Genomic DNA, 14,977 nt, shown 5'->3' with positions numbered 1-14,977 from the left:
GTATAGCGATTGTCTTATTGTTGTATATCAGTTTTGTGTTTGGATTTTTGGCTGAGAGTGTGACGTTTAGTTTTGTAGTGAGGAGGGTGTGACATCTAGTTTTGTAGTGGTTGAGAGTGTGACGTTTAGTTTTGGTTGGTAAATTAGGTATAAAATTCCTCAGCAGTAGTTGCTAGGAGGAGAAAAACTATAACGGACCAAATGCAGCACCGACAGGAACATCGCTGGAAGCCCAACAGCGGCAATTATGTCGGATACGACGTGGGTTGATTTTGACGGGGACGCAGTGGTAACGGTGGGCGAGGGTATGGGCTTGCAGCAACAGATGGGGAGAGCTCGTTTAAACTAGTGTCTGTTGCAGAGAGCATCCCAAACTGGTCAGAAAATTGCCCTTAGGAAAAATTCCTTTTCGTCTTGAGAGATGTCGTTAATTCCAGTGCTCGGTTGAAGTTGGATGTTTTTATAGAAGAGCCCGAATACATCTGCGACGGTGGTAGTACTTAAAAGTAGTTGCAGATGTGTTGATATGTCATATTTTCATGATGCAATCTTATTTTATTATGTCTTGGCCTGTTATAATGTGACATTGCCTTGTAACTTCTCCAGACATTTTATACTAGAATTTATTGGGTTGGTGCCTGTTATTTTACGGGATTTGTGTTTGTGCTGTTGATTTTACTTTGTCCCTTCTCTATGTTTGATATTGTCATGTTAGACTGTTAAATACGTTACACTTAGATAAGAGAGACGCAGGAAGCAAGGTTTAATAATATTTGTTTGAAGCAGAGTTTAATAATATTTGTTCCTGGTATTAATAATAGTAGTTTCAAGACCAAACTTGTGTGCTCTCAACTATTTTATCGCTACATGCTACCTCTCATAAGCACTTCATGTATCTTTATTTACCAATGCTTTAGACATATATGAAAAAATAACTTAGTGTTTATTATTTCATCTCTGCTGTAATTTGAATGATGATTTTCCATTATCTCCGGTATGGAGCATCTTCTGCTTCATATTTGAAAGAATTGGAGATCATCTGCTTCAAGTTTATAGAATTGGAGTTCTATGCATTGTTCTGCCTTGCCTTCTTTTTAAGATGTAAATTTCTAGACATCATTCTTAGTAAACAAATAAACACAATATGCATCACACGTGCATCTCGTGCGCCGCAAATGAATTTTCTTTTTATAACATTTTTCTTAATGATGTTTTCTTATTCTTTTAGCAAATGAGTCGTTTTCGGGATTCACTAGCAGTCTAAGTGACGTTAGTATTTTACACTCGACTATGTCGAAGGTGTCTCAACTGCTTGATATTGATTCGGTGTTAGCCTGGAGAAAAGCTCGGCTACCGGTGACAATAGTGATGGATTCAAGGATTGTGGTGTAGATAGATAGATTAAAAAGTAAGATAGTCGAGTTCATAGTAACGTGTGAAGGAATTCATGAACCGACTCCAAAGGGGAAAGCTCCAGCTCCGGCATCAACAAACAAAGCCAAGTGCATGGTTCATATGAGAATCAACATCTTGAAATGGACCTTCTCGTTTTTATTTTTATTTTTTCCTTTTGGATTTGTTGCGTTTGAGTTAATTGTATATGTAGTCGGAGAAAATTAATGATGAGGACTTTTTTGTCTTTTCACATGAAAAATTAAAACCCCTTCCCCCCCCCCCCCCCCCCCCCCCCCCCCCCCCCTCTCTAGGTTCTCCTATAACTAAGGCCACGGGTTCGATTCCATCTCAAAGCACCTCTTTTTGTTTTTTTATTATAAAGTTTTCTTTTTCTTTTAGGAAACAAATCACAAACTAATAAAGAAAAAAAAAAGACAAAGGGTGTGTTTGGTATGAAGGAAAATAAAAATTATGAAAAATAAGTGAATTTCTTACTTATTATCTAGTGTTTGGTAAGTAAGCAAAAAGACATTATCCTAAGAGTATTTATATGTAATTTAGCAAAATACCTTTGGAAGTGGATTGAGGTGGGAGTGGGGGTCCGGGAGTGGTCGAGAGGTGGGGATTGGGGGCGTTGGATGGGTCGGGAGGAGACATTGAACTTGAAATATTACTTAAACTTGTTTTCCTTACTTCCATTATGGAAGTCATTTTCCTCATTTTAAAGGAACTTAATTTCCTAGAGAAAATGTTTTCCAAAGCAATTTGATCAACCGGACATGGAAAAATTGAAAAATATTAGAAAATGTTTTTCTCCATACCAAACACACCCAAAAGCTCCTAAGCCACATTGCCCAGCTGTCCATTCAGAGAGCTACTCTCCAATCGAGAGAGAGAGAGAAAGAGAGAGAGAGAGAGATTGATTTTACCCTAGTCTTGTAATCACGTTTTTTCTTAGAGAAATCAAGGTATTGTTATTCCTTTTTAAAAAAAAATTGTTTAATCCTTTACCTGTCTTTTGTCTTTTTTATTTTGAAGTAAATATTATTTTGATTTAAAAATATTTTATTCCAAAAATTGAATCTCTCATTTGACTTTTATATTTATATAATTGTATTGTTGTTTCCCCTCAATTTGTTTTCACCATTATCACGTGACTACGATTTGTATATTAGTTGAAGGAGGATCATATAGTTTATTTTTTTCCCCTCAAAATATTCCATTTGGTTCAAAACAAACGTCCGCTTAGCTTTAAACCATGCCTTAAGAAAATACTACTAACATTCTAGGCAAAAATAGGTATTTTGACTAAATTAAAATTTGCATTTACTATTAACTTGACACATTGAGATCTGGTATTAACACCTTTTTTTTTTGGTAATTAAGTAACTTTTCATTAATCACCAAAGTGAAATAATTACAATGCAAAGCAGATTCAGCTCAATTCGCTCACTCTCATACTAACTATCTCTCCTGAACTATTTACCATCAATAGACACAACAAACTGATCCTTACTTAGAACACTAAAACTAGCACAAATACTAGAGTTTACATTTACTAAGCAACACCTTCAAGTAACCTTCTGCCCTGATATTGCTGAAACGTGCTAGTTGTCTTGCCAACACCTCCACATATGACTCCTTTTCAAAGACTCTTGCATTTCTCTCAAGTCACACAATGTGAATGAACTCAACATAGATGAATTTGTACAGTTTAGCCTGGAAACTCCTTCCTTTAGTGGAACTGATGATCCACTAGTGCATTTCAATCCAAGACTTGGCAGGGAAGCTGGTATATGAAGCCAGAGACTAATCATTGCCCATAGTTGGTCACTAGCACTTAATAAAGATAAATTTTAAAAAATAAAATTAATCCCTTTTTAATTGTAAATGAACACTTATTGTGAACCAGAATAAAAAGACTAATTCATGATATATTTTTCAAAGTTAACAGGTATACAAATAAATGATTTAACTATCCTCTGAAAACATATTTTTTGGGTTTCAGCTCTAAAACCCTGAATCACAACCCCAGACTTCCAATTCCATCAAAATCCCCAAAACGAAGTGTTGAAGTGGAAAGGAACAAAATGGCGTTCAGATCGAGAAAAATGATGAAAAAGTTAGTGAAGAATATAGGTGGAGATAGGGGTTGCAAACGGGCGGGTCGGGTCAGATATGAGTCTGTCAAAAAAGGTTAAACCAAAACGGATTAATTATCCGACCCGCTCATATTTTACACGGATAAAAAATAGGTAACTTGACGGATAATATGGCTATCCATTATTCATGGTTTCAAGAATAGTCAGGTGAGAATACAAGCTAAAGGCCAAAATAAGCTTATATTCTCAGAAAAATGAAAAATAAAAATAAAAATAAAAAACAAAAAAATAAAAAAATAAAAATTTAAAAATAAATAATTTTCAAAAATAGAGAATTAAAAAAAACTGAAAAAATAGAAAAAATTTAAAAATGAAATAAGAAATTTTAAAAAATAAAAACAGTAAAAAAATTTAAAGTAAAAACTTAATTAAAAGAAAATTAAAAAAAAATCTAGACTCCGTAACTTTCTATGATGTACTAATATATACTCTCTATGTTCACTTTTACTTGTCCAGTATTCTAAAAATAAATTTTCACTTTTAGCATATCAAGAGAAGACATTTCTTTTTTCCTGTTTTGCTCATAGTATTAGTTACTCATTTCAAATCACTTTTCAAATTCATTAAAAATATGCAGCAATTAATATGGATATCATGGTAAATTATACACTTCATTTATTATTTTTTAAGGGGTGTGTAAAGTCCATAGTGAACAAATAAAAGTGAACGGAGGGAGTAATTGGCTTGAGGGGGAGTGTAGTTGGTGGATAACCCATGGGTTTACCCATATTTAAAGTGGATAATATGGGTTGACTCATATTGAACCCATTTTAAATGAGTTGGATATCCAACCCATTTGCGATTAACTGTAAATTTTATCCATTTTGCCACCTGTAGGTGGAGAGAAAAACTTAGCATGTATATCGTATATCTTTAACGTATACAATAGTGTGAATTGTATTGTCCCAGAATATACAATTGACATAAATATTCCAACACTTTTTTTTTTTTTGGTAAATAGATATAAATGGGTATTTTTATTTTGCCTGAATAATCATAAAAAATAAGGGGCAATTTGCAGGATTGTCCTTCGCTAGGGTTGGTCTTTAATTTTTGTCCCTCAAATTGGTGGTCTTTAATTTTTTTACTTAAGGCCCATTTGCAAAAGAATTTGCATGGTTAGTTTTGCAAATTCTGCCTAAAGGATAGATTTGCAAAATTCTGCCATGTGATTTTTTTTTACTGAGCTGGAGTTCGAACCCACAACATCGGGATATTAGGCGACGGACAAAACTTAAAGACCACCAATTTGAAGGACAAAAATTAAAGACCACCCCAAATGAAGGCCAAAAATTAAAGACCACCCCAAATGAATAGGGCTGGGCATAAAACACCGAAAACCGAATTACCGAACCGGGAATTTCGGTAATTCGGTATGGTATTCGGGAATAAAAATTTAAAAATACGGTATTCGGTTTCGGTACTCGGTACTACATATTAAACCGTTCGGTAATTCGGTAGTACTGAATACCGAAATTTGGACATAAGGCTATGGTATGATGTGGACTAAAACAAGGTCATTATGAGTGATTATATAAATTTGAATGTGTAAGAGAGAGTATGTAAACATCAGATCAACATCACCGATGGTATAATTCACTAAAAAATGACATTCATTCTGTCAACGGATCAATATCACATAGATTTGCCTAAATTAATATTTGTAATCTGAAAATCTTATGGCCGTATAGACGTTAAATAGAACATTCCTTCCCAAACCTAAATATTGCTTATTTGCCTTGTTTTTTCCCTTTTCACGAAAATATTGGAGTATTAATTTTCACTCTTTAATCTTTTTAAAATTATTTCTGATCTTCTTATTATAATTATGTTATATACGGTGACATTGGTAATTCCATAACAAGTAGTAACAAAACACACTATGTACGTCCATCTTAATTGCACAATGAATGACTTGCAAACTTGCCCACCAGCTAAAGCATATGAAATTTGGTTGAGAAAAATTTATATAAGCATATGATATTCATATTTCTGCAAGGTCCCAAATTGAAACCATTAGGCTTTGATCTTCTTGAAGACACTATCCGGAGACACGTATGGTACCACACATTGATTGAATATATTAATTATGCCATATATGTCATTCTTCGAAAATATACATAATCATTCAGCTAGCTAAACCTTTTTTACATTGAAAGATTCTGAATTAAGCTATCCGAGTACTCTTTGATTTGTATTTGTATTGGGCTTTAGCTATTTTTTTTTTTAAAATTATATATTAATTGAAAGATTAGGAATTTGTGTTTACAAGTTATGTTTTCCAACTTCAATATACGGTATTACCGAATACTGTACCGAACCGACGTTTGATTTATCGATTACCGAATTACCGAACCGAAGTTTGAAAGTTCGGTATTTGGTATCTACTTTCAACTACCGATTACCGAATTACCGAACCCGAACTTTACAAATACCGAACGCCCACCCCTACAAATGAAGGCCAATCCGTGCAAAAAAAGAAAAATAAGATCCAAAAATTATAGCAAATAACACTTTCCTCCCAAATGAACAACGGATGTTGAGTCCCTCTAATTACAGAGTTGCCTTTGTCAGGGAGTATTTTACCCCTCAATGTGAGGTTTTTCTGTGCGTATTTAAATTTAATCGGATCCTAATACAAGTACAAACATTGTGTAGGAGACAAAAAAAAAAAAAAAAAGCTCCAATATAAATTGTCCCTCAACTAAACAATGCTAAAAAGAAAAGGAAATTTATATTGTATTTCAACACAAGCTCAGTAGTAAAAGATCACTTTGTTTTTTAATTTCAGGATATGAGCTAAATCCAAAAAGGAGTCTTACCATGGCAACAGCTCTTCTCTCATCTCCTCCATTGCCTTCTATCCTTCCAACTCCCTTAAAGTACTCTTCTTTTTCCTACTATTTTCTCCCTTTCTCTTATATCTTCTTTACCTCTAACAAAAAATTGTCTTTTTTTGTTTGTTTGTTTGTTGTAGAAACCAGAACAAGATTCTTTGGAAGCAAAAGAAATGTGGGAAAATCAGGGCATGTTCAGAATTTTGCAAAGAACCCATTTTGCAGTATGGGGTTTCAAGAAGAGACTTGACTTTCATTGCTCTTTCTTCTTCACTAAATCTAATTTTACCATTTTCAGGTGAAGTTCACATTTTTGGGTGGCTATGAGTGTCATTTCCAATTCCACATCATAGTTCTTTTTTTGGGGTGCTTCTGTGAATTTATTCTTACCTTTTCTGTTGTTTCAGTTTGTATTGTTTAGTGATAAGATGAATATCAGCATTATCATTTAAAGTCACTTATTGGCATTATATTGAATTCCCAGTAAGTTAGACCCTTTTTGATGTATTTAGAGTTTACAAGTAGAGGTGGAGTCAGAATTTTGAGTTTATGGGTTCTGAATCTGTTAAGAGTCCCACATCAGTGGGTTAAAGGGTACATGGTCTCATTATATGAACTTGGGCAATCTTCCCTCGTGAGCTAGCTTTTGGGGTTGAGTTAGGCCTGAGATTCATTTCATTAAAGAATCGCCTTTTTTTTTTCTTTTTCTTTTCTTTTTGCTTATTGGATTCTGGATAAGTTAGTTATACATATTAAATAACTTTTTTAATACAAATATGGGGTTGCACCTAAGCTACTGGGTTCTGCCGGACCTGTAACTACAATGCTGGCTCCGCCGCTGTTTACAAGTAAAATGGCTGAAGTAATTGTGGTCATATAAAAGATAGTTTGACTCCTAAGATAGTAATAGTGTCACACAAAATAATAAAGAGTAGTTACATGGTAAAGTGTCTAATATATTATTTTGAAACATTAAAAAGTTGATTAGTGAGTCAAGGAGACGTGAACCAAGTTTTGAAATTATTACTAGTAAACTAGTTTATATTTGTTTGAATTGCTGGAGGGAGAAAAGTTTTAAAAGATAGATCAATCTTTTTAGGACTGAGGAAATAAGTTCTCTTCATAAAGGGACGGTCTTTTATAATAAAATAACTTAAACATGCATGTTTAGGATGGTAATTAGAATAATCTGGATAAAGGAGAAAACAATATAATGTTTAATTAATTGCCAATTAAGGAAGTGGTAAGTAAATTGGAAGGACTAAGCAGAAAAGCCAGTCTTGTAATTAGGATTCAGCAAATAGCGTTTCATCCTAAATCTTGTTACTGCAGATAAACCTATGCTTTATTTGTGCCTTTAGTCTTATATATTTGTAATTTTGCACCATTGCGCCTTTTTTCATTAAAGCCCACACTTTATTTGCGTCTTTGCGCTAAAAGCCCCAACTGACCTTAGAGCTTTTTTGGGCTTTTCGCTTTGATAACACTGGTTTAAATACTTGTGAATTGCAAAGCAGTAGCTACTGCTTTTTCCAGAAGTATATCCAATAGTTGCGTAGTATAGATTGATGTGGAACCTTCGGATGGTTAAAACTTAAGTAGATAGTTAAATACATGTCTTTGGCAACTGAATTCATCTGGGATTGAAGTGATTTACGTAGGTAGGTTCTGGGCAGCATGTACAAATATTTAGCTTAATGTAGAGATCCCTGTTTCAAGGGAAAATATTGTGTTGCATTTTATAATTGCTTTTAGGTTTAGTGAAAATAGACTTGCTTGACTTGGGTTCCAATTTGATCTTTTCATCTGTGCTATTATATGCAGGTTTTAGTGCTGAAGAAGAGTTGAAAATGGGTTCAACTGTCGATGACATAAATGCCTATTCCTACTTGTATCCTATAGAAATGCCTTCGAAGAAGTTTGTCTTCAAATGGTAAGCAATAGCTTTGTTATTAAATCCTTGTGTGCTTTCCTTTTGTCATGTGTTAGAAAATCATTTACATTGCTGGTTTTTTATGGAGTTTTATACTAACAAAACAATGGGCGTGATAATTTTAGGCCAAAGAAACTTAGACCTTTGAAAACTCTAATGTACTTTATCATCAAACTTTGGATGAAAAAGACAAGTTGCTGAAGTATGCATTCACATCCTTCAGTACGTTTGGACAGTCCCCCCCAGGTGCCTTCGGGGATTCACTCGACCAAACTCGTAGCCCTGAATTCAGTTTTTAAGTTCTCATCATGCAAGTGAGGACTTCCAGTTCTTTTTCACTTGCCAAAAAATCTGTATCCATTTTTGATGACCAAATCCACTTCTGTTCTGTATAGTATGCTTTCCCGTTGACTCAGTATCTGTGGCTCACTTAACAATCATTATAGATTTGTTTGTTATTATTTGTTTTTTAGTTTTATGCAAATGAGCTGTATGAAAGAAAACGTCTATTTTCATGCACTGCATCCTAACTTGTAGGAACCTTACTCTTTTATGTATTTGAAGGGTGGAAACCAGAAAATCGGAGCGTTATTCATCGGCTGCGCCACTATCACGTAAGTCGCTGTAGCTTGTCTCCCGTTTCAATGAAGGTGATACTTAAGATATACTTTATTTGATATTCTGGTTGGATATTAGGGAAGTCAATGAACTAGGTAAAAGTCCTAACTAAGTCGCACGGTCTCTGAGCACCGCTGCCCTATCATAGTCTACTTATACATACTTCACTTATTCCAAAAAAGGAAAAAAGAATACTTGAGTCACAAGGTTCTAAAATATGCTTTTTATTTTTTATTTAATGGCTTAATTTCCATCTGTTAATATATCATGCAGCTGATGCACGCCTTCGCATTGTGTCTGAACGAGTTGACATCATTGATAATCTCATCATTTCTGTTTCGGTAATTCGTCTACTCTAGAATTGATTCTTGTTAACTTTGACCATATTTCCGTTCTTTCTTTGCGACTTAATGCAATATGTTTGTTCAGATAGGTCCTCCCAACACACAGTTCTTAAAGTCAAAGGAGAAAAGTACATGGAGTGCAAAAGATGTTGCTGATTCTGTTTTGTCTGATAAATCTGCTTTGGTAATTGACTCTGTGTTCCATCTCAAATAAATTGACTCTATGACTCCAAAGGCAACAAATACATAATTGATTCTAGCAAATATATGATGTGGTTTGCATATCAAGCCCAGCTGTTTTTTAGAATATGTTTTACTAGTTCATCAGATTTTCAGCCTCTTCTTCTGTGCAAATACGATATGGAACTAACAGATTGTTCTGTTTGAGAATAAATGATAGCAATTTTGAACTGATCACCTCGCGAAACCAAATAAGTTGTTTCATGCATCACAAAGTTTCTCGTGAGAGATTCGGTTACGTTAACTCTTAAGCAGATGGCACATTTGTTGAGTCATTGCACATATTCTTCCACCGACTGCCTTATAAAACTTCTTGAAATGCAGCCCATTCTTTCTCCCTTTTTTTTTTTTGCATGGATCTCAAAATAAATCCACCATGGTATCTGTGTGAGATAACATTTTCATATGTTTCTACAGCGTGTAACTTCAACTCAGCGATTGGCTGAAAGTTCACTTATTGATGCACATGCTTCTGAAGTGAGTATCTTTTCACTTATGTGTTACACGGCGTGAATTATCATTTATGAGTTCTTGGGCCCACTTTGTAGTCGACATGCACTCAGTCAACTATTTTATTTTTATAACAAATTAGATTGATGGTGAGCCCTATTGGTACTATGAATACCTTGTTCGGAAATCACCAACCAAAACAGTAAGTTTCCTCTTTAAGTTAAAAATCTAAATCCTGAATGATTTTCTACAGTTCTCATATTTCATGTTGTAATATGCAGTCTCAAGGATCAAATCTTTTCCGCCACTATGTTGCTTCAACAGCTGAACGAGATGGTAAAATTGACTTTTAGTTAGTGACTATTTTACTTTACTTTTCGCACGCATAATCTTTAGGTGAAAATGGAAGTGTATTTATTAATAGGAGGTACTTTTCCCTTTTGAGATGTAACTATGGTATTTAAAATCATAAACTTGCTAGTTTCTCCTATAGCTAGTTACGATATTTATGAAATAATTGTTTCATTAGCTAAGTATTCTTCAGTAAAACCATAACAAGTTTGAGGTGATTCAAAACAATACGACATTCAACTTAAGGTGGAAAAGTTCATCCTATGTGCTGACTTATTACTCATGATTTAGAGTACTCCCTCCATTTTATTTCATCTGAACCTATTTGACTAGGCGGAGTTTAAGAAAGAAAGAAATAAAGACTTTGGAGCTTGTGGTCTTAAACATGCTACGACATTTCCGTGGCCACTGAATCATGTTAGTGAGGGTAAAATAAGCAGTTTAAAGTTAAATTGTTTCTAAATATAGAAAAGTGTCATTCTTCCTGAAACAAACTAAAAAGAGAAGATGTCACATAAAAGGGAACAAGGGTACTAAATAATCTATTCCTTGGGGTCGTTGTTTTGTAAACAAGTTATATTGGGATTATAATGTGGGGATTATAATACAAGGATTAAATAATGACCGGGTTCTTTAGTGAATATACTTTTATTGATAGATGTTTGGTTTATTGGACTAAAAATGGGATATGTTTTTGGTTTAAATTATATCAATTTGGATACACTTTTAGTTTCAATTTTAATCTTGGTTTTCAAGTTTTGGAGATGGGCATAAGTGTCCTTTTGTTGTTTTATACCGGGATTGTTACTAATCTTGGGATGTTATCCCACATACAGTGTGGTATAAAATAATACCACAATTGTGGTGTAACAATCACGGAATTAAAATCCTACCAAATGTGGGATAAATTAATTCTACATTTTCTCACGGGATTATAATCACTTATCCTTGTAATCAAACGACCCTTCAACTTTCAGATGATAGTCAAGAGGGGCTTTAAAAGGTGGCATAGGGAGGTGTTTAATTTTCTGGTTTGATCTGGTTTCTTGGACATGGCCGATCATTTTTCCTCAAGCATATATCATTGGGCTGATATGAGGGTAGTTATGACTTCATTGCATATTACAGACTATTCTTGTTTTCATGTTTACAGATTTTTGGTCTTTGGCCAAGAATAAAAGAATCCTATGTAAAAACTTATTGAGGACATGACAAATCTTTTGGGTGTACATATTTCTGCAAACACATGAATTTATGAGGTGCATATCTTATATCTTAATTTAAAAAGATTAAGAATATCTCGTCATTTTGGTCTTATAAATGTTTTCTAAATTTACTCTGTGTAATTTAACATTTGATAAAGCTAATAAGTCTTCTTTGAACAGTTCAAAACTATGAATGTAAGTTTTAAATTCAAGATATGTTGTACCTTTAACTAAAGTGATATGTTTTAGTAATTGCATTGGCATATTCCTACATAATATATTGACATGGTAATGCGAAGATGCGTCTTAGTAATTGCATCATCATATTTTTTTGATGACCGAGAAATCCGTCTGGGGCCTACCCTTAGGACTAACTGCAGCCTTCGAAGCTCGGGATGATGGGTCCTGTCTCTACCCTGTTTTCACTTATACCCGGCTTAGGTTGCATGGTGCAAGGCTCAAACCTTGACCTAAATCACAAGTCCCTCAACCTTTGCCACTTGAACGAAATTCTGGGGGCGCATCAGCATATTCATATATTCACATAGTAACCTGATAAGTGATGAGCTTATTTTGAAATACATTTACAGTGGTATGGAATTCTTAGAATTCTGTACTATTATTTGTTAATATACCTAGAGGAATCGATTTGCTGGTTAGCTTATTGGAGAATGCTTGTCATTTCAGGTTATTTGTATACTCTTAGCGCTTCCACTCTTGGCAAGCAATGGGAAAAAGTAAGTGGTTCCATCTTGTGAATTTTTTTAATTTTTTTTTTATCATGAATTTATAATATCATATAATGGTTATATCACTTAGTTGTACAGTACTGCAGCGTTGCCTTTACATACTTGATATTATTACAAATAACCGTACATGAACCTGACAATTGAAGCAGATGAAAGATTTGCTTATTTCTGTATTTTATTGAAAATGCTGAAGAAATTTAAGAAGTTCAGCTAGTGATTAGACCTCAATGTTTTGAGTCATCAAGGGCACGATTGTATCTAGAGATGTTGTTTGTGATGTTCCCTGACAAGATTCAACCGAAGGCGTTTCCTTTTGTGAAGATCTACATCTCTGAAGCCTTCTTGTCTTATGGGATCACTTTTTCGTGTCTTTTAAACAACATTACATGGATGCATAAGATTCTGCTTTAAAAGGCAGTCCAGCGCAATAGCTCCCACTGTGAGCGTGGTTTGGGTAATGGCCAAATCAGAGTCTCTTATGCATAGCCTTCTTACCTTGTATTTATGCAAGAACGAAACCCCTGACATCTTGGTTACGGAGAAAACTCTTACCATTGCGCCAAGGTTCCCCTTCCATAAGATTATGCCTTCTTGACTTGATGAAAACACACACATAGTCAAGTTCCGCATTGGTTGAGGGAATGAGTTGTGGTCTCCTTAGATGGTCTTGGATAATCCTCCCTTCATGAGTTTGCTTTTGGGGTTGAGTTGGTCCCAAAGTCAATTTCTTAAATTATCAATGTCAGGCCCTTCGATCCTTGTTGGTGTGTCTCAATGTTGGGCCCCCGTGTATATTATCCACGCTCCAGCTGTCTGGTCCTGGGCATGTGGGGGAGTGTCAAATCACACATTGGTAGAAGGAATGAGTTGTGGCCTCCTTATATAGTCTTGGTCAATCCTCCCCTCATGAGCTAGCATTTGGGGAGTTGTGTTAGGCTAAAGGTCCATTTCATAATACACTCACACAAAAAAAAAAAAAAAAAAAAAAAAAGGAAATAGATTCTGACTTCTGAATTTAAATTATATATTTCTTCTTTTTTAGTTGCACAATTCTGACATGACCGGGTTCTGCTATATGCAACAAGTAAAACAGCGGGGCTAATATCCCATCTTAGAAAACTCCTTATCACTTTTTTCTTTTTTTCCTCTGATATTTATGCCATGCTGCAAATTTCATGACATAGTCCTTATTCTGCAGATGGGACCCTCCTTAGAAAAGACAGTGGCATCTTTTCGACTTCTTCCTCCCACAGAAAGCTATGTCCCGCCGTACAAAGATCCGTGGAGGTTTTGGTGATTGCATTTTAAGGTGTGGCTAGGATTAATATTTTGTCTCCTGATAGCAAAGAGAGAGATCCAAATGTGGTTAGCAAATGAGAAACAACATTGCAATTCTTTTTTATTTGATGTGGAAAATATACTTCAAGCTGAGCTCGAACTTTCAACCAGACACTGCTAAGCAATTTTGACACGAAACTCGTGCTAAATGCCAACACAGCTGCTACACGTTTGTGAGACAACATTGCAATTCTTGAATGCAATTTTTGGTGCAATATTTGCTACAAATTCTTTTAAGGGCTCTTTGCCTGCCAATAGTCATCTCCAGGCTTGAATTTTCTGCAAAATGCAGCTATGGGTTTTTAGGTGACTCTTGTGCTTTTGGACGGGAAGATCTTCTGATGAAGAGTTTGAATAACTGTTGTAATATAGAGATGATATTGGAGGACTTGTTAGTATTTTTCTGCATATAGTGTAATTGTATGTTTCTCTGAAATGAAAAATATATTTTTGGAAAAAATGAACTGCTTATGTGTGCTTGAAGGTGCTTTTCTTCAGTTTTTGCTTTGGCCCAGCCATTTCTGCTATCAATTTGAGCAAAAGTGTGGGATGGTGATTGATATAGTGCACTAATCTAAATTACATTTGAGGCTAGTATGCATACATATCATGAAGCCCACAACTAGGGTGTTTGGGTAAGTTTACAAGCTCTTCAAACCAAATTATAAGCACCTTTTGGTTTCATCTATATGGTAAGCGAAATACCAAAAGCGGTGCTTATAACCAAAATCATCCAGAAGTCATACATAGAGCCTGTTTGGATGGGCTTATGCCTATAAGCTGAAAATAGCTTATAAACTAAAAAAAATAAGTTGGGGTAGTCTAACTTATTTTTTTTGGCTTATAAGCTGTTTTTAGCTTATAGGCTGTTTTAGATAAGCTAAGTCAAATGGGCCCAATTATTTTTTTGAGCTTATTTTAAGCACAAAATGACTTTAAACTGACCAGCCAAACACTCAAAAAAGCTGAAAACAGCTTATAAGCAACTTATAAACCAATCCAAACGGGCTCATAATCTCATTTCCAACTTATGATTTTTTGGTTTATTAGCACAATTATTTTGACCAAAATTTTACTATTTTATTCCTAATATTTTTTGTGATCCTAACATTTTTTGTGATCTTGAAAAAGTCTTCTCAAAACAAAATTTCAAACTTATCTAATTTTTATTGTTGGTCATTCTCCATGTAAAGATACTTAATAATAAATAACCCTAATGGTATTATAATCATTTGAAATCACAAAAAGGTTTAACTACACTAAACAACCCTGTACTATGACTCAGTCATTGATAAAACCCCTTGTATTTTAAAATCAAACACTTACACCCCTATATTATGGAAATCATTCACTTA

At 34.5% G+C, this 14,977-nt stretch overlaps 1 protein-coding gene across 1 annotated transcript; it reads left to right on the top strand.

Annotated features, from left to right (window-relative positions):
* The first annotated feature begins 6,280 nt into the window (after positions 1 to 6,280).
* LOC132635704 (psbP domain-containing protein 5, chloroplastic) lies at positions 6,281 to 14,018 on the top strand. The gene is made up of 11 exons (XM_060352205.1): positions 6,281 to 6,439; positions 6,535 to 6,692; positions 8,219 to 8,327; positions 8,892 to 8,941; positions 9,219 to 9,286; positions 9,375 to 9,473; positions 9,947 to 10,006; positions 10,122 to 10,181; positions 10,261 to 10,315; positions 12,223 to 12,272; positions 13,483 to 14,018. Exons 1-11 carry the CDS (start codon positions 6,381 to 6,383, stop codon positions 13,579 to 13,581), a joined length of 867 nt encoding a protein of 288 aa, XP_060208188.1. The 5' UTR covers positions 6,281 to 6,380; the 3' UTR covers positions 13,582 to 14,018.
* Positions 14,019 to 14,977: the final 959 nt, after the last annotated feature.

Source organism: Lycium barbarum, chromosome 4, assembly GCF_019175385.1.
Source record: "Lycium barbarum isolate Lr01 chromosome 4, ASM1917538v2, whole genome shotgun sequence".
Taxonomy (NCBI): domain Eukaryota; kingdom Viridiplantae; phylum Streptophyta; class Magnoliopsida; order Solanales; family Solanaceae; genus Lycium; species Lycium barbarum.
The sequence above is the reverse complement of the archived record's forward strand: the minus strand, read 5'-3'. Positions and strand labels throughout refer to the sequence as shown.

What these genes read in the sequence shown, in the direction of transcription:
- LOC132635704 (XM_060352205.1), top strand. Translation starts at nt 6,381, where the DNA reads ATGGCAACAGCTCTTCTCTCATCTCCTCCATTGCCTTCTATCCTTCCA. An exon ending in ATCTCATCATTTCTGTTTCG is followed by an intron (nt 9,287 to 9,374) that starts GTAATTCGTCTA and finishes ATGTTTGTTCAG; the next exon opens with ATAGGTCCTCCCAACACACA. An exon ending in TTGATGCACATGCTTCTGAA is followed by an intron (nt 10,007 to 10,121) that starts GTGAGTATCTTT and finishes ATAACAAATTAG; the next exon opens with ATTGATGGTGAGCCCTATTG.